At 43.8% G+C, this 19,718-nt stretch overlaps 1 protein-coding gene across 1 annotated transcript in view; it reads right to left on the minus strand.

Annotated features, from left to right (window-relative positions):
• Positions 1-649: 649 nt before the first annotated feature.
• Positions 650-19,718, minus strand: part of LOC306773863 (cholecystokinin receptor-like) — a gene marked incomplete at both ends in the record, with an annotated part of 61,874 nt that continues 42,805 nt past the window's right edge. The window contains 3 exons of the mRNA XM_079263804.1: positions 650-1,230; positions 6,469-6,596; positions 18,479-18,740. Coding sequence (XP_079119930.1) covers positions 650-1,230; positions 6,469-6,596; positions 18,479-18,740 — 971 coding nt within the window. The remainder of the gene's footprint in view (positions 1,231-6,468; positions 6,597-18,478; positions 18,741-19,718) is intronic.

A 19,718-nucleotide genomic window follows, 5' to 3' on the forward strand; every position in this document is an offset into this window, starting at 1 on the left:
CATCACTTCTGTATTTTGTTTTTGCTTTTGTTTAATAACTATATAAAAATGTGCTGTTCATCTGTGGATGTATTTACCAAATTTAAGACCTGGTATCAACCAGAGGTTTTTATGACCTGATACATAAAAGCATGAAAATGAGAAGTTTTTTTCTTCTTTACATGACTGATATTATTCTGATATCAGGCAAAGAAAATGTCCAGTTTTTGTCATCAATGTCAGCGCTACGTCTCGTCTCTAGCAGCACATCCTATTTGCACACTTGACATAAAGACAGTATATATTTACACAGGATTCATATTTCCTACATATGTTAACACAAGAATGTACATCCCAGTAAGTAAACAAAGACTCATGACAAACAAAGCTACACAAAAAGCACAGGCACTTGATGTTCTCTTCAGGATGCAATAAAGCGCTTGCTGCCAATAAAAAGAGGTAAGAGAATGTCACCAAACTGAAACGCCGCTTTCTTCACCCTCTTTTCTTCAATCATGCACAAAATTTGAACAAGACCTTTTGAAAAGGCCTCAAAACGAGGACATGAATATTACTCAGTGTATGACTCACAGTTTACGATGAAGAGTGACATACATAAGATGGAAAAGAAGGATGGTACACACACCAACGACTGCGACCACCCGACTGCTCAGCAGGTTCCAGCAGTGCTGACCGTGGTGTAGCTGAACTTGGACATAGAGGTCACCATCGATGTAGCCATGGATGCGGCGTTGATGCCGTCTTCTCCCTCTCTCCTCCTGCACCACCAGCACCGGCGGCAGAGGCGGCTTCGCCAGCAGCAGGCGAAGGTGGACAGCAGAGCCTTGCGGAAACGAGTGTTCATGAAGCAGTAAATGATGGGGTTGACGCAGGCCGACGTGTAGGACAGCAAATGGATGAAGGAAATAGGAGCTCCTGAAAGGGCTCTGGGGGCTGAAATGGGGTCAAAGGCCTTCCAGGTGTTCGCGGAATATACGGGCATCCAGCAGATGAAGAAAAGGGCTACGATCACCATCAGCATGCGAATGACTCGCCTCTTGGCCTGGAGCTTGGCCTCGGAGGTGTTGCTACGTGCACGCTCAGTTTTGGCCTGGACAGCGCTGGACGAGGCGGAAAGGGTGGGAAGCTCTACAGCAAAGGGGGGCTTTTTTGATACCTGGATGTGGCAGCCATCGTCGTCATCGTCATCGTTGGACCCAGCCATGCTCCGTCCTACACCATTCTTCTGACCTGCAGAGGATCGGGGTGAAACTGTGAGCTGGGGATGCTTGACGAAGAGGAAGCAAACCCACTTTTAGTTAAATGAAGCTTCAGAAAACAAAAACTCACATTATCACATTGATAAAAGTCATGAACACGAGATTTAAAACTATATTTGATTTTCTTTTCATTAAAATTGGTGTCATACAGGAACAGACAGAAGTATGGATATCAGTATCGGCATTGAAGAAAAAGCATAATGAACTCATGTCAACAGGAAGACGTTGGTATCGCCCACCCTAACGAAAACGTCCCCAATAATCTCCAAGGGTTAAGGAAAGACTTCAGTCTTCATGAGATCAGCTATAAGCTTACTGGCATCTCCAACACCTGTAACGTGTCCTTGTAAGACAAAGGACTATCCTTCGGCGGGGGTTGTTGATTGATATGTGGCACACCTCTAAGCAAATGGCTCTGTTTACCTTCACGCAGTGAGTGTTAACATTATGACGACTCGTAATGTAAATGACAAGAATGCTGCAGGATTTAAAAGCACAAACATCACAAGACTAAATACGGAAACACCTTATGGTCATCATATGTTGCCAACTGTTAACTATGAGTGACTAGATGGACGTTATCACACTACGAACCAACTCCACCAAGTTACCACCGTGTCTCCTCTGATTCTACAACAGTGTGAAGACTTGGGATAAATTCAGCTTGTTTGCTTCAGAAAGAAAGCTGTGATTTATATTTAACAGTATTGCAGACCCCCGCCGTCTCCTTTGCTTCTTTCTGATCTCCTACACGACGCTGTGTTTGAGCTCAGAAGTGAACTCCGATTGCCAGGATGACTGCCCAACCACCACGCCAGCATAAAGGATGCATGGGGGAATGTGGGCGGTGATGACTGACAGGGATGAAGCTATTTTCATACATAAAGGGAGAATAACAGAGCCTTTAGAGGAACTTACTGCTGAACTTTAAAGCTCTAAAGGCTCATCAATGCTACCTGTACGTATTTAAATAAGCATGTCCTATTGGGGAAATATACCTTCTGATAATTTTCCTATAAATTTACCTTCATATAAATCCGACGAGCCTCTGCAGGACCCAGTGTGAGGCCAGGTGAAGGTTAGTTTTGGCTTTAGTCCAGCTGCAGTCTTACTGAGGTGAAACTTAGTTTAGACAACTGTTTTCATGCATCCACATGCTCAACCACAGCGAACCTGGCTGAGAGCAGCGTGGGAAGACACAGTGGAAAGCTCTGGGAGAAAATGAATTACAAACAACTTCTGCAGACTTTTATTCTCTGCTGAACCAGTTTTTCTTCTTGCATCATAGCAGATAACTGAAGACAACTGGAGCTTCACTTTTTTTTTTTTTTATTGATTTAATGAAGAATTTCTGTGACAGGCCATTTTTTATTTTTAAATCTGCCTCCACATTTTCATGCATATTCCACATTGCCATGGTTATTAGGCAACAGTGCAGAGTTCAGAGTTCACCTCAAATTCTGACGTCATTTCAGGCATCAAGCATGGTGACGGTGGAGATCTTGACACACAGACATGAGGACGATGATGGCAGTGATCTGTTCCTCTTCAATATCTGACTGTAAAATGTGAAGTTTCATGCTGTAATTCCAGTGAAACTAACTGCTAAAGCTGGATTTATGCTTGTGCAGCGTCTATGTATGGCCGGGCCAGTCATAAGGTACGTTTCCATTACACCTGGAATTATTAAAAAAATCTAAATATCGCAATTTAAAAAAAAAAAAAACGCACATGAAAGCACCTACATTTAAAAGAAAAAAAAAAAGCCTCAAATATCTCTAAAAATTTTACAGGCTTTCATGAGGTTGTTTTTCAGATGTTTTGATGAAGAAACCTATCGCAAAAGTGTAAAGGAAACTTTTTTGCACTTACGTGTGATGTGGGGGGTTATGACCAGTTAATTTCTAATAAAGATGGCCAGTTTTAGTTTCAGAGTTTGTCAAGAAAATGAGGCAGCTTCAAAAATCCATAGCAAATTCTCCGTAGCAAGTAGAAAACACCAAAATAATGCTACGTGGCTCGCATAGCCGCAATTTTCGTAAAATCTTGCCACTGTAGATTTTACAAGTCTTGAGGCTAATGTGCTAATCACTGTTAAATGGAAACCCCTTTTTTTTCTTCTTAATTTTAGAGTCTTAAAAAAAAATGAGGCAGAAAAGCTTAAAAAAAAAATCTGCAAATCCTCCACAGCAAGTAGAAAACACCATCACAATGCTACATGGCTAGCTTGCATAACCGCAATTTTCGTAAAATCTTGTTACTCTTGTGAGATTTTACGAGGCTTGAGGCTAATGTGCTAAACACTTAAATGGAAACCACTTCTATTTTGCAAAAACTTGTAATGGAAATGCAGCTATTTATGCTGACAGTGTGGGGCTACAGAATTGTGTTACGTTTTCTCTTCAGCGTGTAGTTCACAAACTTAGAATCTCCAGAACGTTGTCTGCGTCAGCTGTTTTTTAAACCACTGTTGACATGAAGAGGAAATACTTCCCACTGCAGATCTGATACTCCTCCTGACACGTAAAATGAATCAACTGTTATGACTTTTGAGCTTTTAAATCTGCTCCCGTGAAACTGGCTAGCTCGCTGTAAACGTCCTGTGAAGCTGAATCTGGCAGCAAAATCTCCGTCAGTTGGCAGTTTTGGATGTTTGTAAACCAGTATTTTGGAAAATCATGCAGCTTTTTGCCATTCAACATGGAGGTGCAACAAAACATGTGATGTCACTGAGGGTGGTCTATGAATCCAGCTTAATGCTTCAATGTAGCAAGACCTGTGGGACGATTTCCAGTACAAACAGTTTGGAGATGGCCTCTTTCTGTGGCAACATGACACAGCAAACATAGGCACAAAGCAAGGTCTATGAAGACAGATTAACCAGTTTGGTGTGCAAGAACTCGACTGGCTTATCGATAGTTTTAATACTTAAACCAGCACCGGAATCGCTGGATACCAGCAATTTTTTTTATTTTGAGCGCAAAAAACCCAAAAGAATTTTTTTTTCTGCATTTTTTTTACTATTAAAGTTTTGTTTTTTTGTTTTTTTAACTATTTTTCCTCAAACAATTGTGTAAAAAGTTGGAAAAAGTTATTTTCACATTTGTGACATTGATGCTTTTTTTTTTTTTTTATTGTTTACAAAATAAGAAATTTAATAAAAATCTTCTAACAAAAAAGTTCTGTTTTATTATGATCATAATGATCAGTAGGATTTTCTTGGTCTCGGATCGATGCCAACATTTGCAGCGTTGTCCAACTGTGCTACACAGAGTCCTGGACTCGGTTTGATAGAACTGCTTTGGGATGAATCAGAGGAAACCGCGAGCCAGGCATCTTCATCCAACATCTGTGTCTGACCTCACGGGGCTTCTGGAAGAACGGTTAAAAAAAAAGCAGGGTCTGCAACCTTTACAATCCAGAGAGGCGTCTTTGCCCTCAGCTCAAACTACAAAAAAACCTTGTTTACAGCTGCAAATGACCTTTTGCAAAAGGACAGGTAATAATATTTGATAAATACCTCCTGCAGGACATCTGCTGTTATCAAGAACCACGATTTTATTTCTATTGGAGGTTTTAAAATGAAGAAAAAACAAAATAATTCCAAAAAAAATAGGACAGATGCATTTTCTTCCATGGAAGGACGGAATGATAAATTTGGAAGATCATGTAGAAAAGAAAAAGAAAAAAAAACTATGTGTGTCATTATGTTTTGGAAATTCAATGCACTTTTTCCAGGAAAGAAAACGACGACAGTCGCTGCCATAAACACTCCCAGACTGCGTGGGAAGAATTCCTAGAGGAGCTGAAGCTGCAAAGGGAAGGTTAACATCCAGAAATGAGACGTCACGCCTACGTGTGCAACGGCAGACAAGCAAATACGTGAAGCAAATCCCAGTTTAACCCCTGCTGAAGAGTGAAACTGTTAGAAGCAAAAGGTTTAAGGTTACTTCGTCCTCGGGGACATGTGGCGGTTTGTTCACAATCAATCAGCCGAGCAAAACTTTCTTCTTGTGGCGCTGTGAGAAATGTTGTGTGATTGGTTGGACATTTGAGGTGGGCGTGGCTAATGTGGAAAAGAATGAAGCAGACAGACGCTGCTGATGTGGGGTGAAATGGAAAGCTTTAATCGGCTGATCGAGGTGGTGAGACAGAACTAAACGTGTGTACAACTCATGGCATTTAGCGACACGGACACCAACACCTGCACAACCCAATCCTGTCGCAGAATAAGTTAAACATCTCGTTAAACATGAAATCGGTCAATTAAAATAAATTAAAGTCAATTATTCATTGCACATAAAAACCCAGACACCTTGCCGCCCCATCGCAGACAAAGCTTCTTGTGGTGAATGTAAGAAGCTTAAATGGAAATGTCACATTGCATAAATGAAAAAACTTTCAGGCTTGCCTAAAAATCCCTTTCAGGACCAACAGGATCTTTCCTTTTCAATAGGATACAAAGTGTGTGAAGCGGCAACATGACTTGCACACCAAATGAAACTTGTTTTCGTCAGGACGCGACAGTGAGAATTAACGGCCTAAATAACTCATTTTGCCACAAAAACAAATACTAAACACATCACACAAAGCAAATCTACTCCTTAAAACTGCCTTATAACTAAAAATGTAACGCATAAACATCCTGTCTGCGTGGCTCGAACAAAGTCACATCGTCTCTGGAAACGACAACTCTGGCAAAATGACGCAGAACTAAATGAGCAAAGTTTTTGTTCTGGCAACGTCTCCAAAATGGCCATTTTACGCATCTGTTGTCAGCGTTCTAGGTCTGAAAAGGTTCATATCTATGCCTACACATTTCAGTTTACTGCTCAGGAAGAAGAGTTCCAGCTAAGCTGGAAGAATTTAAATGTTGTGTTTCTGGGAAACAAAGGAATAAAACGGCATTGTGACGCTGGATAAACAAGACCGTGTCAAAGTTGAAGACTAGTCATGGAAACAGTTCAGCTGCTGTGAAATGACGTCGGTTCATGTCAGGAAAACCGAGAAATAACTTCTAATATCGCAGATGTAGAACCGGATTTAGAGCCACTAAATCAGCCTCAGACTGTCTGCTGAATAAAATTTAGAAACAAATCCAGGGTTTTCTGCAGCTTGCTGTGGGGAATTTGCCCTCATCTCGGCTGGCAGCGACATGCCTGTGAAGAGGCAGCGTTTTGCAGTTTGCTCGGCATTCAGGACGTCTCACCATGCATCTCTTTGTTCTGGCTCAGCTCGAACTGGATGCCACGGTAGAGCTCTCTGGAGATCAAGCCGTAGGCTACAATCATCACCATTCCTGGGATGAAGAAGAGGGTGAACAGCAGCAGCACGTACCTGAAAGACAGAAAGTTGGATAGATTGGGGGGAGGGGGGTTAAAAGAGGAAACTGAACAGAAAAAGCCAGAAAACTGAAGAACAGGATGTTTATTTGTTGCTCGATCCACCTTCCTGCAGGTGCTGCAGCTGTGCTGGAGGCCATCCAGATGGCTGGACCCTCCCAACACCCCCTCTTTGCCCCCGTTCTCTCCAAAAAACGATGCCGCCTCCCGGCTTCGCTCTGGAGGCTCCTCGGCACCCTGCAGATCTCAATCTGCCTCTTTTAAAATGTTTATTTACCACTCAGGACGTTCCTGCTTGAGCTCATGTTTTCATGCGTCAACATGGTTTACATGGCGCCGCAGCTGTAGGAGGAGATGTTTACACCCCCCCCCCCCCCCCGAGAGGATGACATGTAGTTTTCTTTTTGTTGTTCGAGGCCACCAGCCTCCTGCTTCAGACAACACCCTGTGATTCATTCTGCTAGTGAGGGGAGGCGGAGGAAAACGCCGGTTTCCCATCACCGCCAGTTGTTTGTCGTCAGACTTTGAAATCAGAATGCAATCTGTCTAAATTGCTGCGTACACTGGTGGACTATAATTACAGCAGGAAAACAGAGCTGTGGCTGGTTTACTCCCATTATCCAGCTCAGGTCTGACATTCGCAGGCAAACTTGCATGTATGAATCTTATGAATGTCATGAGCTTTATTTATATGCAACACATGTCTGACTTTTCTACCATCCAGGCCAGGAGCACCGTATGGGGGGGGGGGGGGGGGGGGGGGGGTTTGGAAGACTCCAAGGGCCCACGACTTGATAGAAGATGTGCAAACTATATAAGAACATTATTAAACCTTCATTAAAATATGGTTGTTTTTTTTTCAAAGGCTATGAAAAATGTAGCCGTAAAATAACCTGATGAACAAAAACTTACTGATGTCGACCAAACACCCCTGTAAAAGTGCATGAAATGGTTTCGTCCACCGTCTGAGCACATCAGTTTCATCAGCAGCTATTTTCAAGAGCCATTTAGTTTGTGCACTGCAAAAACTGGAATCTAAGATTAAAAATCTTACATTGAGTACACATATATATATTTTTTTTTTTAAAGGTAAGATCATTCTTAAATTAACTAATTTCTGTATATTTTTTTCGTTTTTTATGGCAGAGTTTTGGCAGCGTGGTTTGTTGAAATGAACCTGTTGATCCGTAAAATAAGCTAGCTATCTACAGACTACTGCTGACTTCACTTTGCCCTCTTCAGCGTCTGAGCTTGGAAACATCACATCATTGATTGGTGGAGCGCAGGCCAATCCTCGACCCTCATTGCCCGCATGTTTCCTGCAGGTTGCGGCAGCTTGGTTTAAGAATTGTTCTCTGGAATTGAGGGGCGGTGTACTACATATAAAAACTTCTGATCACCAATGACTTGTTGCTACATTCACTCTGTTCTCAAGCACCTATCTGGCTAAATAAAATCAGTCTTCACGTGCATATTTAGAGTGTGTAGTGATGTGTTTGGACAGGAGAGATTATTTTATAAATGCAGGACAGAAAAACTTGATCCACACGTCACCGCAGTGTTTCTAAAACAGAAAATAAGTGTTGTGTATTTATTTATTTAAAATAAAGAAACCCGGAGTCTCCAGTTTCTGTAATAAGCTCATCACGTGTCTGTACCTGTAGCTGTATTTAGAGGCCGAGCTTTCAGTCAGAAGCTCACAGATCTGAACATTCACAAACATTCAGACACAACCAGACCAGGTGAGGAGTAAACCCCTTAAACTCCAGAGTTAACCAACATTTAATCAGTGCTAGTAAATAATTAGCAATATACATTTATATTGAATTCATTCACCTGGTCTCAGGTCACATATCCATGTGGGGCCCATAAGGGTATCATTTAGCCCATGTGGGTACTGAGTGGACATGGCTGAAGCCCATGCTGGCTGTATGAACCCCTTAAGTGATGTAGATGAGCTAAGTGAGCACGGGGAGCCAATGTGGGTTGGCTAAACAGGCTCCAATTTAAACCCAGTCAGAACCAGCTTGAAACCCATGCAGGCTGGGGAAACTGTGGACAAACCCACATTGGTCCCTTATCTGCAGCCTAAATTTAACCATTAAGGTCCCCACATGGACCTACTGGCTGGGATATGTTTTATTCTCGCTTCAAGCTACATGGCAAGAAGAAAGATGACAAACATAATTATCCATCATTCTCGTTTCGTGTACCACGTTTTTTGTTCTAATTGACGAAGGTGTCACACCACTATGACGTGCAATATCACACAGCTGGACCATTTGTCGCTGTCCGAGCTTCGGCATCCTTGTTAGCTTGTCCATTTTATTAGCTAGCAGCCTCACATCTGTTGTCAGGTAAGGGTATGTTTGGCTGTGGGAATGCAACAGAGATCAGGATTTACCAAACCATCCCGTCCAGAAAAGAACCCAGTGGCCTTTGGGTTCCTTTAGTACCAACATGGTTTAACCATCACAGCCTGCCTGAGTATTCCTGCTGACCATATCCACCCCTTTATGAGTACAGTGTAGCATCTTCTGCTGGATGTTTCCATCAGGAGAACTCAGGCATTTTCTGGGCATGAATGTTCCTTTTCACAGACACACAAAGAGAAACAACCACAGCTCCCTCAAGTGCCAGAACTGATGACACATCAAGGGAAAAGTCATGAACTGAGTGCTGAACAAACCGTTGACAGATTAAAGTCTGTGTGTTGCAGTTAGAAGATATTTGGAGCCTCTTTCAGCTTGGTGGGAATCAGCCTGAAGCTAACCACTTGCACATGGTTTCATCTGAAAACCAAGCTCACCTCACTCAGCTGCAGACGGTAAACGTGCATTTACTGGATTCAAGTTAACCTGCTCGGATAACACTTTGTTATAAATCTTTACCATCTACAGGAAGCTCTCGCTTTTGATTGGCTGGAATCAGAGCGAGCTCTTCCTAAGCGGGGCTGTCTGCAGCGTACATCAGTCAGGACATGAAAGCAGCAGCGGAGAGGAAGAGGCCGTGTTCAGTCTGTCTCTGATATTCTAATGTCTTCCTGGCTACTCTCTGAACTCAGCACAGCTCCTTTCTTTCACTTCTTGTTTAAAGGAAGAACTTCAAAGGCTTTAATCAGCTGGCCGATTGATAACGTGGAAAATGTCTTCAGGAATATATATATGAATATTCATGTCCCTCGAGTGTGACGACAGCACCTGAACCAGTGGAGGCGGGTTTGGTTTATACTAACCATCAAAGAGAGGTAACATCTGCTGTTCAGGGACTTATTTTCCATCATTTTACCTGTTGCAAAGGTGAAATGTGACGTAATCAGTGTTTCAGTTTTGCATATTTTTTAAAAACTTGGACTGTGGCTGGTTTTATGAATATTCGCTATGTTTCTGCTATAAAGCTATTTAGCCATGAAATGTCTGCAGAAGCACTGCCCACACACTGTTTTGAGTGAGAAACTGCAGCATGATGAAGAGACCAGCATAGCACCCAAACCCGTGAGTAATATGAGCAATGCAACTTTAACCATTTACATCCTGATAGTTGCTCTTCCACAAACAGACATGTTGACTCTTAAACAGTTATTTTCCTTTTACAGTAAAACATGAGAAAACATGTCAAAACAGACATTTTATTATTTTATGGGAATATTAGCTTGAATCTGATGGTAATACGTCTCCAAAAAGTTGTAACCGGAGCAACAAAAGATTGAGCAGCTAGCAGAACATGAAGCTAAATGGCCACAGATCAGTCATACGACTGGAAAATAGTTTACAAATTTCGAAGCAATTTCAATTTTTTCTTTGTTGTTCAGAAAGTCATGTGATCCACACATTGAAAGCTGAGAATTGTTTGTATGTAGTACAAGAGTGCATCTTCGTTGGAAGAGTCCAGGTCCTGAATTTACCGGCCTGCAGTTCAGACCTTTGATTAGCTATAAACGTGTGCATCATGAGATATCGTCAGAAATCACAGAACAATGGGACATTTCTCTCCAAAGAAAATTCTGAATACTAGTTAATATTTAACCTGTAATTTAATCATTGTAAATAAGTTGTTTACCAGGTAAAATAAAAGTTAAATAACTATTTGGATTCCATTGTTTTTATATTTTACACATACCTACTTTTAAAAAAATGTAAGTTAATTTTCTTTTATTTGCCATTTGATGCCACAGCATATTGTTTCAGCCTCAATGTGCTTTAGTGTCCGTTTCATTTCAGTCTAACGAAAGGTGTGGACGCTGGTGTCTCCAGATATTGTCTGTAAGATAATCTAAAGGGATGAAAGAAACTCGTACTCTGTGACACAGGCACTCTTGACATTTCAGCATCGGCTTTCTTCCTGCTCCTTGCTAAACCTCCCCCTCGCCAAGCAGGCTAATTAGGTCTTCAACTGCGGCGCCTTTCCTGCTGAAGCTTAAGAGCTTGACAGACAGCCAGGCAAAGAAAGCGTATTCTTTAGTGTTCGAACACAAAAGTCTGTCAAGAAGAGAGATGTACAAGTTTTCACTCCAGTTTCTCCGTTTTAACCCCTTCCCACACTGTGCAAAACTGCTGAAAGTGACTCCCGACAGCATAGCTGAAGTAAACAGAGTTCGAGACATGCTTAAACACTTGCCTTTTTAATGAGAGCACTACTTTATGTCACAACAACTGATGCGCTCTTTAACTACAAGCCTTGGGGGACAATGCTTGGATAGTTTCGGAGCCATCCCTACATTAACCCATTTATCAGATTAAAGGGTTATGAAGGGATGTTCTATGCAAACATGGATTATAGGAGAAAAAACATGACAGGTGAAACAAAGATACAGGCTGAATATCGATGCAACAGTAAAAAAGATTTTACTCAATTGGATATTCTTGGACCCTTAACAACAAAAATAAACCATTTTGTTGGAAAAATGTCCACCAGTGGCTTCCCAGTAGGCATTTTTGGTAAGTTGTTTCACTTTTCGAAGCCAGTTCTGGTCACAGTATAGAAAAATACTTCACATCAAAGCAGTTTGCAAGAATCTCAGTATTCAGTGTTATTTGCATGCAAACCTACTTGTGTATGCAGCAAGACTGTAAAAATGACTTTTTAAAGAGGTAATTGTGCTATCTTGCAGAAACTAAGTTGCTTATAGACATATATACAAAAATCCCAGAGGATTAGGCTCAAACAGCTTTTCCTTGAATGCATATCCATCTACTTGTGAAATCCTTTCAACTTTTATTAGCCCACAAAGGGCATGTACTGCAGGCAGATGGATGGATTTCCTTACACCGAGCAGTCCAGGCTGCTGCATCAGTAATTGTTTCTCTGCTGACCTTTTTCATGAGCCTTGCACTTCTTCGTTTCTCAGTAAAAATTTCAGGAGCAAAGAACAATTAGATTCATTTGAAGTGATGGCAGGATGGTTCTACTGAGGCAGACACATTATCTACAGAATCTCCACTAATGATGTGGTCTATACTTTCTTACCCAACTTCATTTTTTTGGTCTGACCCCTGCAGAGCAAGATAACCTATCCATCCATACTGGCTAATTAATCCTCAGCAGGACTAGACGGCTTACCTTTTTTTAACTTATAAAACTCTCATAAGAATTTAATGTCCCCCCCCCCCCAAGTACTTCCCACAGGGTCAGTACTAAAAAGGCAAAGAAATCAAGAACCTTTTTTTCCCCCCTATGTTTTCCTCTTCTCTCATTTATTCGTGGCTTGAGAGCAAATATACTAAAGATCTGGACCTAAGAGCAGAAAAAAATCTGTCAAGCTTGATTCAAATCAACTTTAACTCAGAAAAATGCACTTAGCTTTGTATTATAAAAAGAAATCATTTACGAACAGAAGTTAACGCAGATGTGCAGTATCTTCTGAATAAACTATTGTCCCATTAGCAAGCTAGCAAACACTCTAGCTAACTATGCATTAGCTGAACACTTTGTCAATTTATTAAATAAATGTTACATTTTTCTCTCCTCAATTTGCCCTAGGTTAAAATATTTTAAATTTCGTGGTGGATTTCTAGGAGAAAGAGCACTGTTTAGTAACAAACAAGCTAACAAACTGCTAGCTTCACTGGTAAACTAATTGCAATGATTTAAACGCAGCAAATAAAATATTACCTTTGAGATAATAGTAGCATACCAAATTTAAACAGATTAAATAGGATAAATTAAACAGCATGACATTTATAATGTTGTGCCGTTTAATAAAAAGCAAACATGGTTCAGACATATTTTAGCAACATCAGCTGATAGAACTGGCTAGCAAATATACCAAGTATTAACTGAATACTTCCAAGTATTAACTGAATACTTTTTGTAGTTTAATAAATGTACGAAATGTTTTCCTCCTCAACTTGCCTCCAGCAGGCTGAAATAGTTTAACTGCAGTGGAGGATTGCAAGGAAAAACATCACAATTTGCCAAGATGTTTCATAAAAACAAAAAGCAAACAAGCTAACTAACTGCTAGCAAACTGATTGCAGTGTTTCAACATGGTTGGATTTAGGTTTTTAAACTGGAAAACAGATTTCTGTCTCCAAATATAAAAATGACTTCATTTCATCTAATGGTCTATTTCAAATATGTTTTCATTTTCAATATTTACTAAATTTATAGCTTCACATTTCATGGCTGTAAAAGAAAAAGCAGAAACTTGTATAACCCTACCCCATTTCTACGATGCATTGTAATGCGCCAACTCTATTACACTACTCCAATATCCAACTGCACGAAGAAATAAGTAGAAAGTAAACAAATTTGTTTTTGTTTTGATAATTTTACTTCAAGCAAATTACGTAGAGGCAGCAACTGTTTACGAGTCTTCCATTACATTCCAGCAGCATCCTATGTATGAGCATCTCTAAAGCAACATCTCATTACTTACAACTGAATATTATCATGATGCAAACAACACTTCACCTTTAATGAAAAATCAAATCTTTCCAACACCACCATCAAGGCAGATGGCCACACTTCATGGTTCTGGTGAAGGTTTTCCTCGACTGTGGTCTCATGCAGCTCAGGATAAAGGATTGGATCAAAGAAGATTCAATTCAATATGTTGTTTTACTTACTAGTCAGCCACTTTTTATGAATTGGTTTATAAACAGATCTTATAAACAGTTCTTGAGATGAAATTGTTGTGAATGAACTTTGTACAAATAATGTTAAATGAAATGTGCAGTATTCTTGACAGCAAATTGAGTGAAAACAAAGCAGGATTAATCGCCATCTGATGGCAAACACTCCATTGTATGCTTTTCCAGCATTCAGGCAAATCACGTACTTATCAGTTTCTATTCTGCAGTTGCAGCACGGACCCATCTTCAGGTTGAGTTATGAGCTCCATCACTGTCAGGACATTTTAATTTCAGATGGCTGGTTGTTTTGTCTGTTGCTTTATAGGATTTCAAGAGGGGGAAATTGTCTCCTTACCAGTACAAGAATATCTCTTCCTGGAAGAGTTGTTCTCTCAAGCTTAAATTCAATTATAATAAAAAATCAAAATGAGCTAAATGTTCAGCACTTCTGAATCTCATTAAAGCTGGAAAACAACTTGCAAAAACTGCTTCTTGCAGGAAGTAAAAAAAAAAAAAAAAAAAAATTATTCCAAGGAAAAATAAACTATAGATGGAAGAAAACAGACAGAAGCCCGGAGAGCTATTGTGACTGACTGGTTCTAGCTTGTCAGCCATTAAGTCACCAGCTAAAGTAGCTCGCTGGTTGGTCCTGCATCATCCAGCCCCTAGCACCACCTATGTCACAAAGACATAAAGATGTAATTCACTGTGACACTTTCTGGTGTGACTCTCCTTTTACTGATTCATACCGTTAAAACTTATGACAAGGGATGCAAGAGCTTTTTGCTACAGCTGAACAACTGGTCGTGACACTGGAATGATAACCCATTTATCTCCCAGACCCACCAGTTTTTACTTTGCACTGGTAAGATAAGATGCATGTTTGACCTCAAACCCACATTACTTAAAATTAGGTACAAAATATCTACGACAAGCCATTTATAAAAGCTGTTGCATTGTTAGACAGCAGAATAACACTGATTTCAGTTTCCTGCAATTTTAGTTTCCAGCAAATAATCACCAAAGGTCAGTGCAGGAAATTTCCAAAGCGAGCCAATCAGCATGGTGCATCTTCTCTAAATGTGCATGAACAACAGAAAAAGGTCGTGCCATTCCAGAGATGAAGCTACTCTTAACACATGTAAATTGCACACTTTAATTTAAATAAGATTTTTTTCACAAAGCACCACTGCATCGACTCATCTTTTACTCGCTTATTCCTGTTTATGTTGGCTGACATGGTATTTTTGTGAATAGAAATTCTTAGGTTTTTGTTTTTTTTTTACATATTTTGATTGGCCCCTCCCTGTGCTGTCACCTTATCGTGGTGGAGGGGTTTGTGTGTCCCAAAGATCCTAGCAGCTATGTTGTCTGGGGCTTTATGCCCCTGGTAGGGTCACCCATGGCAAACAGGTGTCTAGGGGAGGGACCAGAACAAGTACGGCTCACAAGACCCCTATGATGTACACAAACTCGGGCAGAAATGTTCCCCTGCCCGGACGCAGGTTACCGGGACCCCCCTCTGGAGCCAGGCCTGGAGGTGGGGTACGTGAGCGAGCGTCTGGTGGCCGGCCTTTACCCATGGGGCCCGGTCGGGCTCAGCCCGAAAGGGTTACATGGGCCCCACCTCCCGTGGGCTCACCATCTGCAGGAGGAGCCGTAGGGGTCGGGTGCAATGTGAGCTGGGCGGCAGCAAGGGGCGGGGACCCTGGCGGGCCGATCTCCAGCTGCAGAAGCTGGCTCTAGGGACGTGGAACGTCACCTCTCTGGTGGGGAAGGAGCCTGAGCTTGTGTGCGAGGTTGAGCGGTTCCGGCTAGATATAGTTGGACTCACCTCGACGCATGGCTTGGGCTCTGGAACCAGTACCCTGGAAAAGGGCTGGACTTTCTTCCACTCCAGAGTTGCTCATTGTGAGAGGCGCCGAGCAGGTGTGGGCATTCTCATCAGCCCCCAGCTTGGTGCCTGTACGTTGGGGTTTACCCCGGTGGATGAAAGGGTAGTTTCCCTCCGCCTCCGAGTGGGGGGACGGGTCCTGACTGTTGTCTGTACTTATGCGCCGAACAGCAGTTCAGAGTACCCACCCTTTCTGGAGTCCATGGAGGGAGTGCTGGAGGGTGCTCCTTCTGGGGACTCCATTGTTCTGCTGGGGGACTTCAATGCTCACGTGGGCAATGACAGTGAGACCTGGAGGGGAGTGATCGGGAGGCATGTTCCCCCCCCCTCTGAACCTAAATGGTGTTTTGTTATTGGACTTCCGTGCTCATCATGGATTGTCCATAACGAACACCATGTTCCAACATAAGAGTGTCCATATGTACACCTGGCATCAGGATTCCCTGGGCTGCAGTTCGATCGATTTTGTAGTCGTATCGTCGGACTTGCGGCCACATGCCTTGGACACTCGGGTGAAGAGGGGGCCGGAGCTGTCAACTGATCACCACCTGGTGGTGAGTTGGCTCAGATTGTGGGGGTGGAAGCCGGTCAGATCTGGCAGGCCCAAACGTGTTGTGAGGGTCTGCTGGGAACGTCTGGCTGAGTCCCCTGTCAGAGTGAGCTTCAACTCCCACCTTCAGCAGAGCTTCGAACATGTCCCGAGTGAGGCGGAGGACATTGAGTCCGAATGGGCTGTGTTCCGTGCCTCTATTGCTGAGGCGGCCAGCTGGAGCTGTGGCCGTAAGGTCGTTGGTGCCTGTCGTGGTGGTAATCCCAGGAGTCATTGGTGGACACCAGCAGTGAGGGATGCCATCAAGCTGAAGAAGGAGTCCTATCGGGCCTTCTTGGCCTGTGGGACTCTGGAGGCAGCTGATGGGTACTGACAGGCTAAGCGGCATGCAGCTTCGGCTGTTGCCGAGGCAAAAACTCGGGGATGGAAGGAGTTCGGCGAGGCCATGGTGAGAGACTTCCGGACGGCTTCGAGGAGATTCTGGTCCACCCTCCAGCGGCTCAGGAGGGGGAAGCAGTGCTCCATCAATCCTGTGTACAGTGGAGGTGGGGAGCTGCTGACCTCAACTCGGGACGTTGTGGGTCGGTGGAAGGAATACTTCGAAGACCTCCTCAATCCTACCAACACGTCTTCTGATGAGGAAGCAGAGCTGGTGGACTCAGGGGTGGACTCTCCTATCTCTGGGGCTGAAGTCGCTGAGGTGGTCAAAAAGCTCCTTGGCGGCAAGGCCCCGGGGGTGGATGAGATCCGCCCGGAGTTCCTTAAGGCTCTGGATGCTGTGGGGCTGTCCTGGCTGACACCTATGCAGCATCGCGTGGACATCGGGGGCAGTACCGCTGGATTGGCAGACTGGGGTGGTGGTCCCCCTTTTTAAGAAGGGGGACCGGAGGGTGTGTCCCAATTACAGGGGAATCACACTCCTCAGCCTCCCTGGTAAGGTCTATTCAGGGGTTATGGAGAGGAGGGTCCGCCGGATAGTCGAATCCCGGATTGAGGAGGAGCAGTGTGGCTTTCATCCTGGTCGCGGAACAGTGGACCAGCTCTATACCCTCTTTGGGGTCCTAGAGGGGGCATGGGAGTTTGCCCAACCAGTCTACATGTGCTTTGTGGACCTGGAGAAGGCATTCGACCGTGTCCCCTGGGGGCTCCTGTGGGGGGTACTCCAGGAGTATAGGGTACCGGACCCCCTTGTACGAGCTGTCCGGTCCCTGTACGACAGGTGTGAGAGCTTGGTCCACAATGCCGGTAGTAAGTCGGATTCGTTTCCGGTGATGGTTGGACTCTGCCAAGGCTGCCCTTTATCACAGATTCTGTTCATAACTTATATGGACAGAATTTCTAGGCGCAGCCGAGGTGTTGAGGGGATCTGACTTGGTGGCCTCAGGATTGGATCCCTGCTTTTTGCAGATGACGTGGTCCTGTTGGCTTCATCTGGTCGTGATCTCCAGCTCTCGCTTGAGCGATTCGCGGCCAAGTGTGAAGCGGCTGGGATGAGAATCAGCACCTCCAAATCTGAGACCATGGTCCTCAGCCGGAATAGGGTGGATTGCCCTCTCCGGGTCGGGAGTGAGGTCCTGCCTCAAGTGGAGGAGTTTAAATAACTCGGGGTCTTATTCACGAGTGAGGGAAGGATGGAGCGCGAGATCGACAGACTGATCGGTGCGGCGTCTGCAGTAATGCGGACTCTGCGCCGGTCTGTCGTGGTGAAGAAGGAGCTGAGCCAGAAGGCGAAGCTCTTGATTTACCAGTTGATCTACGTTCCTACCCTCATCTATGGTCATGAGCTGTGGGTCGTGACCGAAAGAACGAGATCTCGTATACAGGCGGCTGAAATGAGTTTCCTCCGCAGGGTGGCCGGGCTCACCCTTAGAGATATGTTGAGGAGCTCGGTCATCCGGGAGGGGCTCAGAGTAGAGCCGCTGCTCCTCCGCATCGAGAGGAACCAGTTGAGGTGGCTCAGGCATCTGGTCAGGATGTCTCCTGGACGCCTCCCTGGTGAGGTGTTCCAGGCACGTCCCTCTGGGAGGAGACCCCGGGGAAGACCCAGCACACGCTGGAGGGATTATATCTCTCGGCTGGCCTGGGAACGCCTCGGGATCCCCCCCGCAGAGTTGGCAAATGTGGCTGGGGAGAGGGAAGTCTGGGCTTCCCTGCTTAGGCTGCTGCCCCCGTGACCCGACCCCGGATAAGCGGCAGAAGATAAACATGAAGATATTTTGATTGGCAAATACCATTACTTCCACTTAAGTTCAAGCTTTATCTAAAAAAAACAAAAAAGCTGATCTTACAATAGCAATCTTTGATAAACTGATGGATTCCACATTTGTTTTGATCAGAAAATGGGTCTCCCTGATGCTTACCATGCCTGCTCGGCTTGCTGACTGGGCCAGTCCAGGCGGCACATGTGACCCATGGTATCGTTGGTCTTTGGGAATGGTTTGAGCACACTGAAGACCGGGTATGGCACCATGATTAGCAGCGACACCACCCAGGTGGCAGCTATGACGCGGTAAGCATGGGAACGTGTCTGCCAGGCGCGGGACTTCAGTGGGTTGCAGATGGCGCTGTACCTCTCGATGGCAATGGCCACCAGACTGAAGGTAGAGATGCTGACAGAGACTCCTGCAGGACAGAAAAATTACCAAAAAAGTATAGTATTGACGACATGCATGATGTTCATAGTCTCACTGTTGAATAATGGAATAAAATTTATTTTGTGACCAACAGACTTTTTCTAGTAATATCAGTCTTGGACAGATTGGATGGGAAGAAATACATCTGTTCACATATTTTCATCTGGATTTAGTTCTGAACATGCTCCAAACTAAGCTGCTCCATCACAGCTCTGGCTGGTTAAGGCTGGTTTTCCCTGCTGGAAAGGGATCCTTCGCCCTAGTCTCAAGTCTTTTGAAGCTTCTAAACAGGTATATTTACACAATTGCCCTTCATGAAGCTCCATATAGCTTCCCCATCACTGCATCCCCACAGCAGGGTTCTGCCACTGCCATGTTTCATAGTGGGGATGGTGTCTTAAGGCTTGTTTATGCCAACGGGCTTAACCGTTTACATATGTAAATAGTTAAGCCCATTTCAAATGTCATTGCCTTCATACTTCGAGTTGTCATGGTTGTTAGTCAGTACAGCCACCAGAGGGCAACACAGAGTTCAGAGTTAGACTCCAAGCTGAGACATCTGAGTCACAAGCAAACGGCGACGTCGGAGGAGATCATGATAAGTTGCATTGTCAAAGGAAGGCAATCCATTAGACGGTGGTGGCATTGAATACATAATGGCAGTTTCTTTGTTCTTGTCACTGATTGCACATTAGCTCAACACTGCCCCCCACAGTCTGACGTTCCTATGTTTGCTGCATCGGGGGAACGTCCTGGAATCTGACTAATTTAAGCACAAAGGACACTGATGAAGGATAAAGCTTCCGTCTCTGTCTTTCCATTCCATTCTAGATTGCGCCGTCTGATGGCAGAAAATTGTAGTAGCTCTGACTTGCTATCCTGATTTTTTAAAAAGTACAAACACTTCTCACAGAGATTTTACCTCAAATTAGGTCTTTTTTTCTGAGGATTTCATGCCGGTTCGGAG

Source organism: Telmatherina bonti (assembly GCF_933228915.1).
Source record: "Telmatherina bonti genome assembly, chromosome: 24".
NCBI classification, from domain to species: domain Eukaryota; kingdom Metazoa; phylum Chordata; class Actinopteri; order Atheriniformes; family Telmatherinidae; genus Telmatherina; species Telmatherina bonti.